The sequence below is a fragment of the Parasteatoda tepidariorum genome, chromosome 10 (assembly GCF_043381705.1).
Source record: "Parasteatoda tepidariorum isolate YZ-2023 chromosome 10, CAS_Ptep_4.0, whole genome shotgun sequence".
NCBI classification, from domain to species: domain Eukaryota; kingdom Metazoa; phylum Arthropoda; class Arachnida; order Araneae; family Theridiidae; genus Parasteatoda; species Parasteatoda tepidariorum.
In genome coordinates this window covers 26,382,127-26,401,508 of record NC_092213.1, presented here as the reverse complement: position 1 = coordinate 26,401,508, position 19,382 = coordinate 26,382,127, and the positions used below count along the sequence as shown (strand labels likewise).

The 19,382-nt window shown below is 29.1% G+C and overlaps 1 protein-coding gene across 2 annotated transcripts in view; it reads right to left on the bottom strand.

The window, feature by feature from the left end:
- Positions 1-19,382, bottom strand: part of LOC107446213 (eukaryotic translation initiation factor 4 gamma-like) — a 50,481-nt gene that overhangs the window by 14,559 nt on the left and 16,540 nt on the right. Inside the window, exon 1 of one of the 2 annotated variants that reach the window (XM_021148157.3) lies at positions 14,205-14,423. The exons of the other annotated variant lie outside the window; for it this stretch is intronic. Within the exon in view, the coding sequence (XP_021003816.2) occupies positions 14,205-14,249 (45 nt within the window). The 5' untranslated portion in view covers positions 14,250-14,423. Of the gene's footprint in view, positions 1-14,204; positions 14,424-19,382 lie in introns of those variants that run through there. 2 annotated transcript variants of the gene reach the window in all.

Sequence of the window (19,382 nt, the reverse complement as noted above, 5' to 3'; positions counted from 1 at the left end):
TGAGTGCAACATCCTTAACGTCCATTTTTACCGTAAAATAATATACCATAATTTTTACTGCAATATTTATTTATTGCTGTAATTATAACAGTGATTCGGTGATTTTACAGTAAATATTACTGTAAAAGTTTCGGTATGTAAGATTTTTTGTTCTGTAAAAATTTATGGTAAAGATGGATTTCATGATTTGATTTGCAATTTTTTACTGCGTAGAATGCTTCAAATCTTTAGCAGAGCTTTGTGCTTGATGACAATGCAATTTGCAGATCCCTACAAGCAGAATTTAACGTCATTTTTATCTCCAAATGGAATTTATCGTTTAGCAAAATGCTGTCCAATTTCTGACTGGAGACTTGTGCCAGGTGACAAGTTTCGTTGTTTTTCTAATAGCTACAATTTGCGGATCGCCATATTGTTAGCACATGGAGTTTATTATCTAATAAAGTTTCAGACCATTTTCCAATTTGCGTTAAAATATCATCTGGGGCTCAGTGCCTGATGTCAGTACAAGGTTCAAATGTTGTCAAAATGGTACAGACAAAATTTATTACCATTCAATCATTAGTTGAAACTTCAACAACTAACAAAATAAGAGACTCAAATCTAACGAGGTAAAAATATTGATTTAAATAACTTAGATTTTGTAATATTTCAAAAAACTGAAATGGAGAAAATAATTGATATTTTTGGACTAAAAGAAAGGAAAACATCCGACGCATCAATTTTTAATGAAGTTCTGTCATCATCAACTTTTTTTCTTTCTTTAGCAAGTGATGCGCCGTTCGTGTTTCATATTTGATTTGGAAAAAAAATTATTATCTCCTTTTCAGTCTATTTGAAAGAAGCAGCTATTTTTTATGCATTTTTTAATTTTATTATCTACTTATTCTCTTGCTTTCAAGTATTACATATTTTTGTTGGTTGTTTCAAACTTGCAACTCCAGTTTCACTCAATAAAGTTTCCGACGTTTAAAATAAAATATTACTATATTTGCTTGTTACATTGAGAAAAAATGTACGGCTAAAATTATCAAAATAGGGTAATATTTACCTCATATCTGGCTTTATGGGTGGAGAAAAAACTCTGCAATTTTGACGAAGAAATTTGGTGATGATTTTGGTAAAATTTACAGTAACATATGGTTTTACAATATGTGATAAAATTTGGTAAATTTGGTCATTTTTCATGATATCTTAGAGCATGGAATAAAATCCATTTATTCCATGCTCTAAGATATCATGAAAAATGACCATTAATTTATTTTTTAGTTTTGTATATTTTTCTAAATGTGTGGTAATAACTATAAATTTGAAAATTTAGAACTTCCGGTAAAACGTTTCCATAATGAACAAAAAAATTAACAAATAAAGGTAAAAATCGAAATTTTGGTTACGTTCATTGTATCTTTCGATTTTATTGTATTAAATATGGTATATTGTGGTTTTATTGTATTAAATATCGTATATTTTGGTTTTTATCGTATTAAATATCGTATATTTTGGTTTTTATCGTATTAAATATTATTTTGGTTTTATCGAATTAAATATCGTATATTTTGGTCATATTAACCAGTATTATGTTGTTGTTTTTTACCAGAAATGTAATTATCATATATATATATTGATTTTCCTACGGTTATGAGAATGTATTGTAGAAATAATTCAGAAAATTACGATCTGATTTCGATTTTACTTATTTATTTATTTATTTACTTATTTTGTAATTTCTTATAGCACAAAAAAACATTTGTTCAGATTTTAAATTCATTATTAAAGTGTCTTACTTTTAGTCGATTGCGAGTGAATATTTTGTAATGTTTTACGCATTTTTTTCTAGATAAAATTGTCAATAAACGACTATGATCAAAGATTAAAAGAATTAGAATTACCTTAGTACTACCCAATATCAGTACACCATTTCTAAATTTGGCAAATTACTAAGAATTATTATTTTTTGGGATTACACTGCGGTGTTTTTGAGTTTTTCACATTTGGCCAGTCACCCATGATTTACACAGGATTTTCATGATTATACACGTACACAATATATTATAATAAGGAACATCATAATATTTGTTATGTCTTGATATCAATTTCAAAAAGAATATCTCGTACTGGAAAACTTTCCCCTATATGCAATGCATAATGGTATTCTAGAATTTTTTGTCAGCAACTAAAGTGATACCTGTATAACTAATTTCAATTTTCGAAACATGAATTTAATCCTAACGTTTATGTTCTATATTCGTAAAATTCATCTTATAAAACTTAATTTGGTGATGTTATTATAAAAAAAATAACAATATTTTAAGTTTTGGGCTATACCTTTCTCTCTTTTTATTCTTTTTCTCGTTTTCTTCATTCAAATCTTCTCTTTTTTTTGTAAGACGTTACCAAAAGTAAAAAAAAAAGACTTATTTAGAGTCGTGACTTTAATATTTAAGCATGAGACACAGTGAACATCTGAAAAAAATTCTTTAAATAACCTTAATCTATCTTTGACCAGGGCATGTTCTACATTTCCTAATTTGACATAACTAGTTTCACTGCCTTATTTTTCAGGAAAAAACTACTTAAATGTTGAAACATAAAAATATCCGTTTAATTATTGGAGCTGTTTAGGTACTGTCAGATGTTAGTGATGCCTTTTATTTACATTTTAGGCATTTTTATATTTTCTATAACAAATGATAAGAGAAATTTTAATGAGCAACGTAATTAAAAAGTAAGCTAATAATTTTTAATTAAAATATTTGTTTTTTTATAGAGTTTTTAATTTTATAATACTAGTCTTCCCTTTTAATGCTTTAAGGAATTAATTAATGGAGATTTACTTATAATTTTACAATATCTTTGTATTTATCTTTGTATTCGTAGAAAAGGAAAAAAAGGGGAAGGTAAAGCAAACATAGATCAAAAATAAATTTCTTCAAATGTTGTGTGAAATTTTTCTGCAATCAATATACTTGATTATAGGAAATCGTTCTGTATTTATCATAACAGATTTGAGATATTAGATCCATTTTTCCGGCTAAAATTTTTTCAAGTATGCCTTTATTTTTATCGGATAACGCATTGCATGTGCATAAACGTAAAAAAAATTTTTAAGGCTCAGTTAAAAAATATTCAATTCTTTTCATTTTAATAAATAAACGATATGTTACCGTAACATATAAGTCGCTATTGCCAATTAGTCACTATAGCTAAACAATATAAGCAAAGTTTCATCAAAAATTGACTCACGATTCTCTGGGATATTTTTGCAAGAAGTTTGCCATTTCCCCTTGCCTTTTTTTGGTCATTTGATAGAAATCGAATTAAACCTCATATCCAACAAAAGTTCGGCTCCGATGAGAACTATCAAGCACCTTCCTTTTAGCAAGGGCTAAAAATTTGCATCACCTCGTAAGTTGAGTTTTACGAGAGAAAGTGGAATAGGATAGTAGAAATAAGATTCAAACATGACATCCAAAAAAAGCTCTGTCCAGCAAATAACTGTCAAGCACCCTTCTTTTATTAAGTGCTAAAAAGTTGCATCACCTTGTAAGTCGAGTCTTTACGTGAGAAAGAGAATTGGATGAGAAACTTAAATACTGTTATCCATATAAATGAGGTGTTGACTCTCATATTTTTTTTAACGCAAAATTGAAAGAGATTAAGTTCGAGATGATCTAGCTATTCGTTAAAAATTAGGGTGGTTTTATGCAAATTCATTACTTTGAAAAATAAATTGGTTAAACAAAACTCCAGACAAAAACGAGATAAACCTTTAAAATAGTAATTGTAGCAAGTTTTTATCATAATATACTGATTGTTTGATGATGTTTTTGTACTTAAAAATGTACTGCAAATGGCCTTTTCCTGAATACGACACAGATAGATGATCTGTAATATGGCGCTGTTAAACTACAGAAACGTTTAAGCAGGCAAAGCCGGAAAACAAATTGGCATGTTTACGAAATTTTTCCAGTTTATCGATTTAACAGGTACTTATATTGTTTTCTAAACTGTTTGAAATCGCATTTTAATGGGTTTTTTAAAATTACAATAACAGCTGCTTTTCAACTTGTTTAACTTGAACTAAAAATCGTGATACATTTCAATGATTTGAAGAATGCGATCCAATACCAAATCCTAACTAACTGAAATATTTTTGAGGAAAAAAATTTCATATGGAACACACATCAGTTTTAAAAAGAAATTATTTAAATCGCCAGTTATCGTTATTAAAGCGACTGGGGCTTACAAAAGTAATACGAAGAATCTTTCCTTACTAAAGAGACTGAATTTGTTTTATAATGGTACGCCTATTCCAGAAAACCAAATATTTATTTAATAGAAATAGAAACCATATCTACTAAAGCAACGAATGACACTCGGAATTTTAAAAAATCTATAATTTGTAATGACAATTCATTTGGTTTCTAACCATTAGCTTAAGTTAGTGCATATTTACGTTTAGTGAATTTATACGGTAACTATTAATTATTTTTTCGTTCATGTCCTTTATTTGAATAATATTGAGACAATAAAATCAGAATTAGGATCTACGCATAAAGCACTAAGAGCGACTCAATGTAAGTCATTTCTATGTAGGTTTAGGTTTCATCGTTATGTGGCTGGTTAACGAAATACAAACAATAACAGGGTCGGATTAAGAGGAGAACTATTGCGATGACCCCAGGCTCCCAATTTTTATTAGGCTCAAAAAGTGGTCTATTAAATATGAAAGTATATTTGCATAAATTTTTATAAAACTTATATTTTCAAGCTAAATGTTTTTCTGTAAAGGTAAGGTATTGTATTACCATCAATTGTATTACCATACAATTGTAAAAGCATGTTGTTTAGCATTATTGTTATTAAAGCTAATTACCCAGATAGAGCCGTGATGGCTCAGGGATAGAGCATTATCACTCCAATGTGGTGAACCGGGTTCAAATCCCAGCGATAGCTGGTCGATACGAGTTCTTATCCGGCTTGCATCGACCTCAGTGCTGATGTGAAATATCCTCAGTGGTATACGGATCATAGGTTAGAATTCCTTAGCCGTCAGGCTAACCGTGGGAAGTTCTCGTGTTTTTCCTCTCCATATAACGCAAATGCGGGTTAGTTCCATCAAAAAGTCCTCTAAGAAGGCAAATTTCTCCCAATACTTGAACCAGGAGTTCCCTTGTCTTCTGCATTGGGTTCATAAATACAAGGCTTCGGGGTTGACCATAGGTAGTCTAAAACCCAAAATTTGGTCGGCTGTTCAACGACGGTTATTAAAAAATAAAAGTAATGAAGTCGTCTTTTACAATCAAAATAAATGTATCATTATTTTGAGTGTAAAATTCAACAGCCTTCATTTATCACAATAATTTTATCTATTATCTTCTTGCGCTTGAAGCCGCAAGTGCTTACCATCTTTAACCATCTACAAAACACTTAAAATTTCACAGGGATGTTGAGTTGATAAAATTATAACAAATTTGCTAAACACGAAAAATTCTAATTTTTTTTTCCTTTTCGGTTTTTAAATTATGTATGCTTGATAATTTATTACTATAGTTAACATTTATAAGTTTATACAAGATGTTTTTGATGACACTTAATCACACAGAAGATTTTTTTTAAAAAAATAAAAATTTAAAAAGACTTTTTCTTTTTGAAGTTCTGTAAAACAAAGCTTAACTGGAATTGAGTTTCACGAATGTTTCAATATCTTTCTGAATATAGCAGAATATAGATAAAATTTGACTAATTTGATATAGATAGCACCTTAAGTTACACACGAGCCCCAGGTCCGATCATACCTGCATCCAACCCTGATACGATATATCAATGATAGACAATAATAAGAATCCTAAATATTGAACAATAATAAGATTTTAAAATAGGAACAGAATCTTGGAAACTTCCGGTGTATCCCTCCGCTTATTACGTAACGATGCGTAAACAGGCTTGATATTCGAGGAAGTTTGATTATTGGAGATGGTATTTAAATTTGCACGTTATTTTACTATTCGCAATATTTGTCTAATGAAAAGGTCGGTGAAAAGGTTGATTGAATATGTCGTTTACCGTAAATCGATTTAAAGAAATTAATATCATGACGTAAATAAAATGTAAAGATTCCCATATTTTAAGTATTGATTATAGTTATTTATTTTATATTTTCAGCTAAATTCAAATAGATTTAGAGGTCATATAGAGATCAGTGAAGAATACAAAAGTCTTTTACAAATTTTGACTGATAACGCCCCCTGTGCTTAATTTTCAGCTGATAACCATCCATAAAAAGTTTAACATAAAAATTTTTGACCCAGTCAAAAAGAAAAAACTTTGTCATACTCCGTTTTTTATTATATTTAGAAATTACTAAGCACTTGTGTAAATCAATACATTGCATTAATTTAATGCTTTTGACAAAGTTCAATCCTTAAACAAGTATAGATAGTAATTTCTTAAATTTGGTGGAATGTTTACCCTGGAAAAAAGATTTTGTTCTTTACAAGTGTCCATTTTTTCCGAGCATTGCCTCCCTCATTCTGCTTTTAGGACCTAAAAATGCATCACATTTGAAAGATAAATTTGACAAACTTATTTATTTTGACATAAAATTAAGCTTCTAAGCTAAAAATTACGACTTCACTTTCTTTAGATACTAATAACAGAGCAATGAGCTGAAAATATTCACTAACAATGAGCATTTGAAACAGGGATAATGACCGTTAGTCAAAACAATAGTCTCCATTTTACTTCATCTGGACATCGGAGAGTATTCCTAAGGTTAAGGGCGATACAGGAAAAAAGTAGCACGCTGACCTTTATTTTCGCTTTCCAGCTAGTTCGCCGAGTTCGCCCGCGAATAAAAAGTGGTGAAAGTAAATGGTTGTTCGTGTTTACACTATTGTAGTATTGTTATTTCGTGACCTCACTTAAACTATATTTATTTTAAGAACAGTTTTTAAATTTAAAGATGGACTAATTTTACATTTGGTATTCGATATGACATTAGTAAGGTATAATTGTATTGTGTTAAGTGATCGGACAAGTGCATATCATCAAGCATTTTAAAACAATGCCGCAACTATTGTTCCATATAGATTCATTAGTAGATGAAAATGATATGTTGAGCGAGATAAATTATTTTTAACATTAATGAACATGGAAAACTGTAATTATTAAATATAAGTGTATGAAAGAAAATTGATTTTACTTTATTTTATTCGAGGAGAACAAAATTCTGGTCAAAATATGGTACTGTATGGTAATGGTATTCATGGTAAAAAAAAACAACCTAGTTCAGGTTAATAAAGCAAAAATGCACGATATTTAAACCATTCATTTGGTTATTTTTCCGTTTGTATGAAAACGGTACACAGAAAATTCAGGTTTTTCAAAATAATAGTTCTCATTACCACACATTTGGTAGAAAATATGAAACTGAAAGTAAATTTAATCGAATAAATAGCTTAATTACCATCATGCCCTATGATATCGTGATAAAATAGCTAAATTACATAACTAAATTTTATCATACATTATGAAACTATATTATACCAAATCAAAAAAGTTATATACATAAAATTCAATTTCTCACGAACTATTCGACCTATTTTGCTCAAATTTTGTATTTCGCCATGTAAAATTATATTCTTTAAGATAAGATTTTACCACGTTTATCAAATTTTATCACATATAGCACAAGGTGATGGTCTGGGAAACATGCTCGTGGATGATCCGGAGACAACATACATACGTTTGACCGGGAGAACACATTCACACACCATCCATCCATCCATATATCGTAATTTTGACCTGAACCAAAGCACGATAAATCTCTGATCCTGTATCCTTCAGGTATTGATTTGTTGTAGGAAGTTGGAGTACTTTGTGACCCTGACAGACTTAGTGTGCATCAGTCACTATTTTGTACACGGGGAGTCTTCGGCCGGCGGGGATCGAACTCACCTCACGGACATGAGCCCAATGACCTACCAGCCAGGCTATTTCGGCCCCCCGTAGAATTTAAAACTTTCTGTATAATCGTTGAATAACCGCACAATTGTTAATTTTTTATTTATCGGAAAAAAACTTATAGTCTTTATGGTATTTCTCCCATGCAATTTCAATTTTTTCAATTCTAAATATGTTTTTAGCAACTTACCCTTGACTAAGCCCCCTTAAATACTAACGACGACTGTGTATTCAAAAATATTCCAGGAAACTAAATGATCTATTCGTTAAACTTGAGTTTGCTGTTTACAAAGAAAATATTAAGGAATGATCCAACCTTATTTGAATCAGATTCTAGAATTCAGAGGAATTCTCTTGGAGAATTCCAGAACTTACAAGAAAAGCAATCAAGTGATCTCTCTGTTGCCTAATTCATTAGAAATAAACAGCGAAAGACAGAGCCGGATTATACCTTTCGTAGGCCCTATGCATAGCCGTTTTTGGGCCCTCCCCTCCTTCCCCCACGCCTCCCCTCTTTTCAAAATATATGCTAAAATTTTCTTATTAATTAATATATTTTTTTTTACGTTTTTATTAATATGGATTTTAATTTACAAATTTGTTTATCGAACTTTATCTGCAATACCGACATACTGCCGATATTGCAGTTGATGTCGATAATACCATTATGATTATGATTAGTTCGATCGATAACTATGTGAACACTTCACGTCAACAATATAACAACAAACCGGCAAAGAAAACAATGAAATTGATAGTGAAATTAATTACAAGAAATATTTATACTACAAATAGTTTCATAGTTTTCATAATACTATGATAACTAAGTGAAGGAAATTAACATTGCATCGCTCGCACGTTTGGCATCGCTCGCACTTATGTTTATTGAATACGACATTTTGCGTAGTTTGGAATTCGACAGCATAATACAAGATATCGTTGAATCCAAAAATTGCAAAAAAGTAATATGTTAGATCATAAGATTCTGCAAAATAATTTATTACCGAAAAATATTATATTTTTATTTGTATCTTCATAATTTTGTGCAAAATACACTTGTTGTTTTTAAAGCTAAATTATTCTTGTCAACTGATTTTCGTAGGCCCTAGGCACGTGCCTAGTGTGCCTATAGGTTAATCCGGCCCTGGCGAAGGATCTGTATCCTGTTATGGCCAAATTTTTACGAAACAGAGGCAAAGTTTGAACTACCCTATTGAAAATAAAATTTGGTCAAAACTGCTAGAATAGTAGAATTCAGTTTGTTTCTGGTTCTAAGAGAAAACCGAAAATCTCGGTAATTTTTATTGAAGCGCATTGGCAATGATTTTAGAAAATTAGATTAAAATTAATTTTTTGATAGATAGATAGATTTGGAATTTAAACCATTCAGTTGGTAATTTTTCCGTTCAAATGGTGGTTTACCAGAAATTTTGTTTCTCAATATTATAGTTTTTATTACCAAACTTATAGTGAACAAATACAAAACTTAAAAGTAAATTAAACCAGATAAATTATATAGCATGTTCTAAGTCTAAATGGTATGCCATGCTCTATGGTATCATGATAAACTACTAAATATTACCCTGTTTCCCAAATATTATCACATATTATAAAACAATATTTTATTTTTAATTTCACCAAAATCATTACCAAACGGGGAAAATCTCCAACTACCAATGTTGGTGTTTCAATAGAAACAGAAACATGGTAAATTTTACCGTATTCTGCCGCATACTTTTTTTCTTTCTTTCTCAGAGTTGAAAAAGTAATTAAATGTCTTTCAAACATAGGACGAATTTCTTGCTAACCTTTTGACGCAGAATTTTCATTAAACACATTTTTTATGCTTTTTTTTACATTATTTTATAGTAATTTAATATTTTACATTATTTTATATTAAAATATTATATTAGCTCATTAAAAATGTATTGATATGAAATACAATATAAGACACAAGTGATTTTTTTCTGCGTTAAAGGTAAAATCTCCCAAAAAGCTCATTTTCAAACAATAATTTTTCTAATTTGCAGTTATTTAGATCTATGAGAAACAGTTATTAATAATTGAAATTTCTTTAATTTAAGAAATCAATTAATGAAAATATTTTAAATATGCCGGGAAAAAAATTCAAACGACTGATTTTCGGTTTTTATATTTTCGTACAAATATAATTGCCATAATCTAGCATATCCTTTTAAGTAATTACTAGACTGTATTTATGATTAAAAAATACAAAAGGTAGATTTTTTCATGTAATTCAATCATCAGAAAAAAATATATATAAAAGGGATACCGTTTGCTTCATGTGCGTCAACGGGCACACTTCTCAAAAACGGGAACTGTAGATCTGACAAGTTTATTTAGCATTTTATCACACACAAAGTATTATTTTATGGATAACAATCTTGCTTAACCATTTGTTTATCCATTGCTTTTTCATTTTGAAAGCCCAAATTTTTGGTACATTTTTACATGAAATTAATATTTTATAAGTAATGTTAATTTCAAAATAGATATTTACGTGAAACTGATCAGACTGTTTTGGAATTACGGGTAAAAAAACATAGTTGAGTTTTCCTATCAAAACTTTAAAAATCGACCAAAAATTAAACCTGTTTTTTTTAAAACACTTTTCATTGTTTATATACACGTATAATTTATTTATACAAATTTTCAAATTCATTCTTTGCTCTTTCATAAAAAGCCTGAATTAAAAAAATTAATAAATAAAATAGATACCAACATACACTGTAAAAAATTCCGGATCAAATTCCGGTAAAAAGTACTGTCAATCTGAGTGCATCATCCATTTTTTATCCGAACATTTGTATACTGTGATTTTTACAGTAATATTTATAAATTACAGTTATTCAGTGATTTCACGGTAAATATTTATGTAAAATTTACGGTTTGTCATATTTTTTGGTTTGTAGAATTTTACGATAAAAACAACTTTCTCCTTGAGTGCTGGTACGTAATTTGATCCGGAATCTTTTACTATGCACGCCGCCCTTGATATGCATAAGAAAAATGAAAGAATATTCAGTTTTTTTTAGGATAATTATTTTTCAAAACGCATTTCAATTTGTTGATTAAGTTAATGACTAAACTTCGTTCTCGTTATTTTTAGACAAAGTTATTCAAAATATAAAAAAATGAGTTAAACGCTCAGTCAGTAAAATGCTCAATGATGCATTGCTTCTTGAAAGACTTTTCAGGAGTGACGAAGTATAATTATTCATTAGATCCAAAAATCGCTGCTTTTGTTTGAAGGATTCAGATTTTTATTTAATGCATCTTTTTTTTCTGAATTTATTTTTAACATCCAATTGAAATAAGAGTTTTTCGTTGCCAAATCATTTTCAATGACTTATTTTTAGCAGTCAATATAGGCTTCTTTAAGATGCTATTTTAGATTTTCAGCAATTAGTTTCGACAATAAAATTTTTTTATTATCTACTGAAAGTTGCATAGATCTTAAAAAATATTCACTTATCAAATATCACTTATCACAAATATTCACAAATTTTCACAATATTCATCTTTAAAAATATTCAAAAGAATGCTTTTCGATTCGATAAATTATGTTCATAATGAATTTAATTACAGATGAGTCAATTTTTTTAGACGTAATGACAAGAGATATAAATTCAAAAAGCTACTCAAATTTATAATTTAATTTATTAAAGTTAAATTCTATGAGTATTAAAAAATCTTTTTCGTGCATAATATGAGAAATTTTATCGAAATTGCATGGTATAGTTTTGTTCTAAAACAATAATTTTTAATCAAATTTTCTTATGATGTACGATTAAACAACTTTTTTTTATTATTGTTTTATTCTCTAAAATAACAACTAAAACATAATAAGCGCATCCTAAACTATAGTTCCGTGCAATTTTACTGCAATGTTATTAAGGCTTCAAGAGACTTTGAAAGTATAGAAAAAGTTGATAAAATTATTTTATACAGATATATTTCAATTGGTTACCTTAATAAGGTTACTATAAATCTGTGCCATATGTTGATACAAAAGGTGGTTCATAACAATGTATTATTTATGTAATTTCAGTCTTAATACATTATAAATCGAATTATTATGAATGAATCATAAGGGTCCGATAAATTATGCGAATATTTTTTAAATTGATGCATAAAATATTCGGCATTTTTTTAAAAATACGTAAATTGGTCACAGATGACTTAGAAAAAAGCTAAACAGAAAAAAAACTAAACTTAAATAAATACAATTTTTGGTTTTTCTTTGTTTTAACTGTAACTTTTCAAATATTATAGTAGAGGTTATAATTATGTTATACTTTATATCCATATTCAATATCATAGCGATCATAAAACTTTATTAAAATGAAGTAGCGTTTGTCCAAAAGTGAACATTGCACGGAGAAAAAATTCTGGTAAAATTACCATACTTATGATAATGGCTGTTCTGGAGAAAAAAAACATAATTCTGGATAATGAAAACAAAACATATAGTATTTAAACCATTCATTCGTAATTTTTTCGCTCATGTGATGGTAATGGTTTACCGGAAATTCTAGTTTTAATAATTCTGGTTTTAATTACCACGAAAGTAAAAAAATACATGACTTGAAAGTAAACTTAACCGAATAAATGTTTCTATACCATGCTCAAATACTTCATAATGAAATTACTGAATTACGTTTACCAAATTTTGTCATACATCATGAAATCATATTATACCATATCCAAAAGTCATACATTTAAAATTCGTTTTCTCAGGAACTATTCGACCGATTTTGCTCAAATTTCGTGTTTTGCCATATAAAATTATATTCTTTAAAATAATGTAAAATTTTTATACCTTACAATTATTAAATAATGTAATAAATATATACTAAAAATTATTTTTGTGCAGGAAATTATCTTTGGTTAAATAAATTTCATAATTGTGTGAAATTTTTTTTAAATTCGCTTAAAAATTTCTCGATATTTTTTAGAAGTCTTTATTAAGGGATTTAAATTTTGACAATAAAACAATATTTTGTTAAGTAATAAGAAAAAAATAAGTGCAATTAGGAAAATTAAAAATCTATATCATAATAACTAAAAATCTTCAATTTTCAACGTGTGAATAAAATAATCAGGTAGAATTTGTTGTCTGTGGGCTGCTTTTAATTGAAAAACAAGATTAAAAGCATTTGTGAAGCTCTAAAGTTAATAATGCACATCAATTTAAGTTTTGACCAATTCATTCTAAAAGTTTGATATTAGACATAGGGCATTCAAAAAATAACGAAGTGGACTTAGCTGGTTTTGAATTGAACTTTCTAAAATTATTATAATATTATGTAGTAATCAATTAAAATTATTGAACTTCAACTTTTTTACTATCTATTGAATACAACTTTGTTTCGATTCGTGGTTAAAATATGCACATTATTTGAAATTTCTTATAAGCATGGGTATTTGAATTTTACGTTGTAAATACTACTCATTAGAACAAATCCAAACTGAACTATGAATGATAATTGATTATAATTGTTATAAATTTTTACACTTTAAGGTGAGGAAAATATCACGAATTGTATACATTTTTAAATAGTATGTCAAACAATACACTATTCGTTGCATACACTATATATTTAATTTCTAGATAAATTTTTTAAAAAAAGATCAGATATTATTGAAAAAGGTTTCGATTGATTCTCGTAGACAAAATCAATATTTGAATTTTTAAAAACCAACAGATATTATTTAAAAATATTTTGATTGGTTTTCGTAGTCACAAACAACATTTGAATTTTAAAAAAAGAGCAGATATTATTGAAAATTGTTTTGAATGATTCTCGTTGTAAAAAACAACATTTGAATTTTTTTGAAAAAAGAGCAGATATTATTGAAAATTGTTTTGATTGATTCTCGTAGTCAAAAACGACGTTTGAATTTTAAAAAAAGGAACAGATATTATTGCAAAATGTTTTGATTGATTCTCGTAGTCGGAAACAACATTTGAATTTTAAAAGAAAAAAAACAGATATTATTGAAAAATATTTTGATTGATTCTCGTAGTCAAAGACATTTGAATTTTCCTATTTTCATACAAAATCGCTAATTTTTTTAATTACATTACATAATTAACTAAACGTCCTATTTCATATAATTTACAAAGTGCCCCATATAAACAAAACCGTTATTTTCAATTAAACATAAAATTTTAAAATTTTAAATATTTTTTTCTAAAACAAGCTTTACTGTACCTGTCCAATATTCCGTACAGCGCAATAATCATTTTTTGCCTTCATAGCGTATCCTTTACCAATACCCGGCCACACAAATATTCAGCAGACGATGCATAGACGAATTTTTTTTTCTCAAGCAGGGGTGGCAACATTAAAAACTCACAGACATCACTATTAATTTAACGGCAGCTGACAGAGGCAGCAACGTCTTGCACGGCTGCTTCATGACTTGTGGGCTTTTACTCTCAGAGAGGGAAGAAATGGGCACATTTACTGCCACTGACCTCAAGAGCCAAGAGTCCCAGTTTTAGAGAGTGAAAAGATAGAAGGCGGAAAAGAACTCCCATTAAAAAAATTGGAAGAAAGTGGAGAAATTATTGAGCAAAAAGACGAGTCCGGGTTGGGTTTCAGTGGAAGATTTCTTTCCACTTTCTCGTTGACCTGATGACGAGGAAGAAGAAAGTTGTATTTCTTGATTGATTTGGAAGTTTGTAATTAGAGTTGTTTCGCACACTTTTTTACTACCTGCACAGCATCTTTTCGACTGTTTTTAGTCTTTCAATTATTTGGAACAGAGTTATCACCTGCCTGATTGTCAAAAGTTTAAATTATTTACACTGTGTTCATCTTAATTTTATTGTAGGTTGCAACTGTGTTTTTCAGTTTTTATATTTCATTTCTAGATTTTAGCTAAATTCACTTGATTGATTTGGAAGTTTGTAATTAGAGTTGTTTCGCACACTTTTTTACAACCTGCACAGCATCTTTGCGTCTGCTTTTAGTGTTTCAGCTATTTGGAACAGAGTTATCACTTCCCTGGTTGTCAAAAATTTAAATTATTTACGCTGTGTTCATCTTAAATTTATTGCAGGTTGCAACTATGTTTTTCAGTTTTTATTTTATTTCAAGATTTCAGCTAAATTCACTTGATTGATTTGGAAGTTTGTAATTAGAGTTGTTTCGCACACTTTTTTACAACCTGCACATAATCTTCTCGTCTGTTTTTAGTCTTTCAATTATTTGGAACAGAGTTATCACTTTGGCTGATTGTCAAAAGCTTCAAATTATTTACACTGTGTTCATGGCAATTTTATTGCAGGTTGCAACTATATTTTTATTTTATTTCAAGATTTTAGCTAAATTCACTTAAAATAAAATAAAAAAAATTAAGCCTTATTCATATTACATGAATTCCAAACGTATATTTCATATTCAAATAACATCAAACCATAGCTATATATATCCACATGGAATGAATTTTATATAACGTCATATATGGAATAATTCTCAAACCATATCTGTTGTTGTTTCTAATCCCCAAGAGGTCCATCCCAATTAGACCAATTCCATAAGTCCAAAAATGTCCAGGAAGTCTAAAAACAGATGAGGTTTTGAAAAAACCTCGTCGATCTTAAAATCGATACAGTTTAGAATATGCTCGGGCGAAGCCTGAGCAGTCCTACATTTAGTGCAAAGTCCAAAAGTCTTTTGCCCCTGAACATACGAGAGACACCTCAAGTGACCACTTGCAAAGCGAGATAAACAAGTCTGCTGGCTTCTAGGTCCCTCAAAAAGCAAGGCACTTCCAGGTCGTTTTCTGAAATACCAATTATGCAGAGGAGGAACCCTCCAGAGGTCCATAAACATTTTTTAACATATCTACATGTGATGACTATCAAATCATATCCTTATGAGATGTATTTAAAACCATATCCACATAAGACCTTATTCATATCGAATATATTTAGTACTTTTTCCTAGCCATCTTCAATTAATATGGTTTTGGATCGATTAATGAGGGTAGTATATGGTTTAGAATCCATCTAGCAAATAATATTCCTATGAAGCTAGAAACCCAGTGATGGCTGTCTTTCATAATTCTCGTGAGGTATATTTCTAACCATATCCACATGAGACGATTTCAAACCATATTTATATCAGATATATTAAGCGCTTTTTCCTTATCGGATATATTCTAAACCATATTCGATTAATATGGTTTTAGACCAATTAATGCGGCTAGTAATGGTAACTATTGTATTTTATAGCTTTATATTCCTTTCTTATTGCATTTATGGGTTTTAGGTAATAAACTCAGACTTTAACAATACTTTATTGATCCATGTGCCACCATTTTGTTAAAAATGCTTGTTTTTTTTTAAAATCAATTCTACATTCAACGTAAAATAAATCAATGAAGCCGAGGTGAAAAGAAGATGTTATCGAGTGCTCCGTGAGTAAATGCCTCCAGGGGAGATTTCTATATCATCGACCCTATAAACATTTAGTTTCGCAGTTTTCTAACTATTGTTTTAAATATATCCCAATACGTTTTATAAACATAGCTCTCAACAACTATTATTTTAAGCGTAGCTAAAAATAACTATAAATATTTTTATTCATTTTTAGTTACTAAAGAAAGACAATATTTTTTTTAATAAAGCAAAAATCGCAAATGTAAATGCGTTTTAAAACTTTAACAAATGAAACAAACTATAATGCTCTAGTAAAGCCTAAAAATAACAAACAATAAACAGAATTATAAAACAAATAACAGCATTGTCCATCAACATACACAATTTTGTAATCAACATTCTCAAAATTGACTATTTTATCTGAAGTTTTTTTTTATTAAGGCATTATCATTCGTATCCAAGAACAAGCAATTGTAGACATGGCATGCAGTTTTTGTTCTCGGATTCCCAACTGCGAGCTGACCACACTAAATATAGCAGGAGTAAGGAAAAATTCGCCATCAGCAAATACCTACGTGCTCAGACTCACAAACAGTGCCATTGGCAAAACAAAACTGTTGTCTGTTGCCTGTTCTCCTTTCCCATCACTCGAACCAATTTTCGAATTCCATATCGTTGTCCAGAAAGAAGCTATTACTGTTTTCAAATCATAGCATTAAGAAAATTTTCAGAGTTGGGGGAAATTCGGAAACAAGTTTTATCTCTAACTTCATTTCCTGTTAAGTAACTTTAATGACTAGGAAAGTCGTGTATATATCTTTTAAAATAGGACGCATTTATAACTGAAAGCTTTAAATTGTTTTTTTTAGTACTAAAAAATGATTTATGCATGCAATAATGGCGATAGTACGCGTGAGGCCAAAAGGATGACCTATCGTTTCACAATTGTGCAAAATGTAATACACAATGTAATAAATGTCACAGATATGTAAATTTTTTTTACTAAATATAACTTTAAAGTATATATTTAGCCATGCACTGTCGAATAATGAATAAATTCACTAGTTATTATTTCAATCGAGTACAGTTCAAGTTTACCTTTCCTAAACTCCCAAAAATAAAATTTCATTTCTAAGATTTTTTTCGTTATTTTTGACAACCATATCGTCCCAATATCACGTGATCTTTTTCTTTGCTGAAAAAGTTTGAAATTTTAGAGAAATTGTTGATATATCATCTGTTGATATATCATCGTCCTAATATCACGTGATCCTTTTTTTGCTGAAAAATTTTGCAATTTTTGAGGAATTGTTGATAGATCATCTCAGTACATTCTAAGAGCTTTCTAAACTTTTTAAAGTTCAAAACAATTCGTACTGTAATGCGGGATGGTACAGAAGTTAGTTCCTTTACTAGACAAGACGATTTCCCGGGTTCTCTTTCTTTCAATGCCATTGTAGTCAATCACTTACACTTCTTTTTCAATTTATGGTTCATTTCTTAACTATTTTCGCTATCCATGTGCCAAGTTAAGCCTAATGTTTTGACAAAATTCGTATTATCAAACAAGTGAAGACAGTTAATTACCTCATTTTGGTTGGAAAAAGCAGTTTCGTCAAAATAAGAGAATTTTTCATTTAACATTTGTACAGCGTATACTTTTAATTTTTTAATTTTACGATGTCCATCTAGATAGGGGACACATCGTTCAACTTCGCACCTTTTAAATTAGTTAGTACAATAGCATCAAAAAGGGCAAGCCTTTGATTTAATCACAAACCAATTTTCTGAAAGAATAAAAATAGTTAAGAACACAATATAAAGAATTATGATCATGTGTTACCGCAAATGAAAAGAACTTTCAAACTTTTATATGTACGTATTTATTAAATTATTCACGGATTTGTCTTCTTATTTCCCTAATTCCTTTCATTTATGTAAGTTTTTGCTGAAAAGGAGAAAGGGGGGTCGAAATTGCCAAAAGCATGTTTTCATAATACTTGAATGACTCCTAATCGAAAAGAAGTCGAAATTTGTGATAAAGCTTATTTTTGCTGACAAGGAAGGAAAGGCTCAAAATTGGTAAAATCATGCTTGTGTAATTTTTTTATAGTCCCTAATCGAAAAGAAGTCGAAATTTGTGATAAAGCTTATTTTTGCTGACAAGAGAGGAGGGGTCAAAATTGCCAAAAAAAAAACATGCTTACATAATAGTTGAACTGCTCCTTATCGGAAAGAGAACAAAATTTTTATTACAAGATATATCTCTCACAAACATGGAAGCGAGTAAAAAAAAAGTATAATTTGTCATTAGTTTATCTCTCTAAGCCCTTTGTATTAATCTTTAAATCGACTAAAAATGATGCGAATGCAAAATAAATGAAGAATCAGTTAATGACACTTTCCCCCATCTTATAAGAAGGAAGCTCTGCATATATTGAGTTTTTAAATCAATTCTAACTTTAAATGATCCTGAACTGATCATTCTTGGAGCAAAAACTCGAACTTTCTTCTCATGTAGAATGAAATCACGAGGAATTCCAATTATTCGTAATGAGATCATTGAATTTGTTCTGATATCGTTTTTACGCATCATTTCCTTTGATTGGAGAGATATTAATCTCCAAACAATAAAATAATCAATTCATTTATTTTATTTGCATATTGTTAAACGCTCTTTGGTGGAAAAAATTAAAATAAGTCTTAGATATAAATTTAATATGTTTAACATATATTCGATTTCAATAAAGTGAAACATGCAAAGAAATTAGTTCAGTATTTTTATGCATACTTATTATTAATCATAAAATTCAATTTCAAAATTTACCACAAAAAGAGATTCCGTTTGCTGGCTGTAGATGTGTCAATTACTATTACTAGTAACACTATTACTAGTGAAATACTTTAATATATTTTAGTTAATGACTGTGTTTCTGAATTTTTTGGCTAGTTTAGAAATATCATATCCAGTGGTCAAATAGCGAGTGTTGCGAAGGTCAAG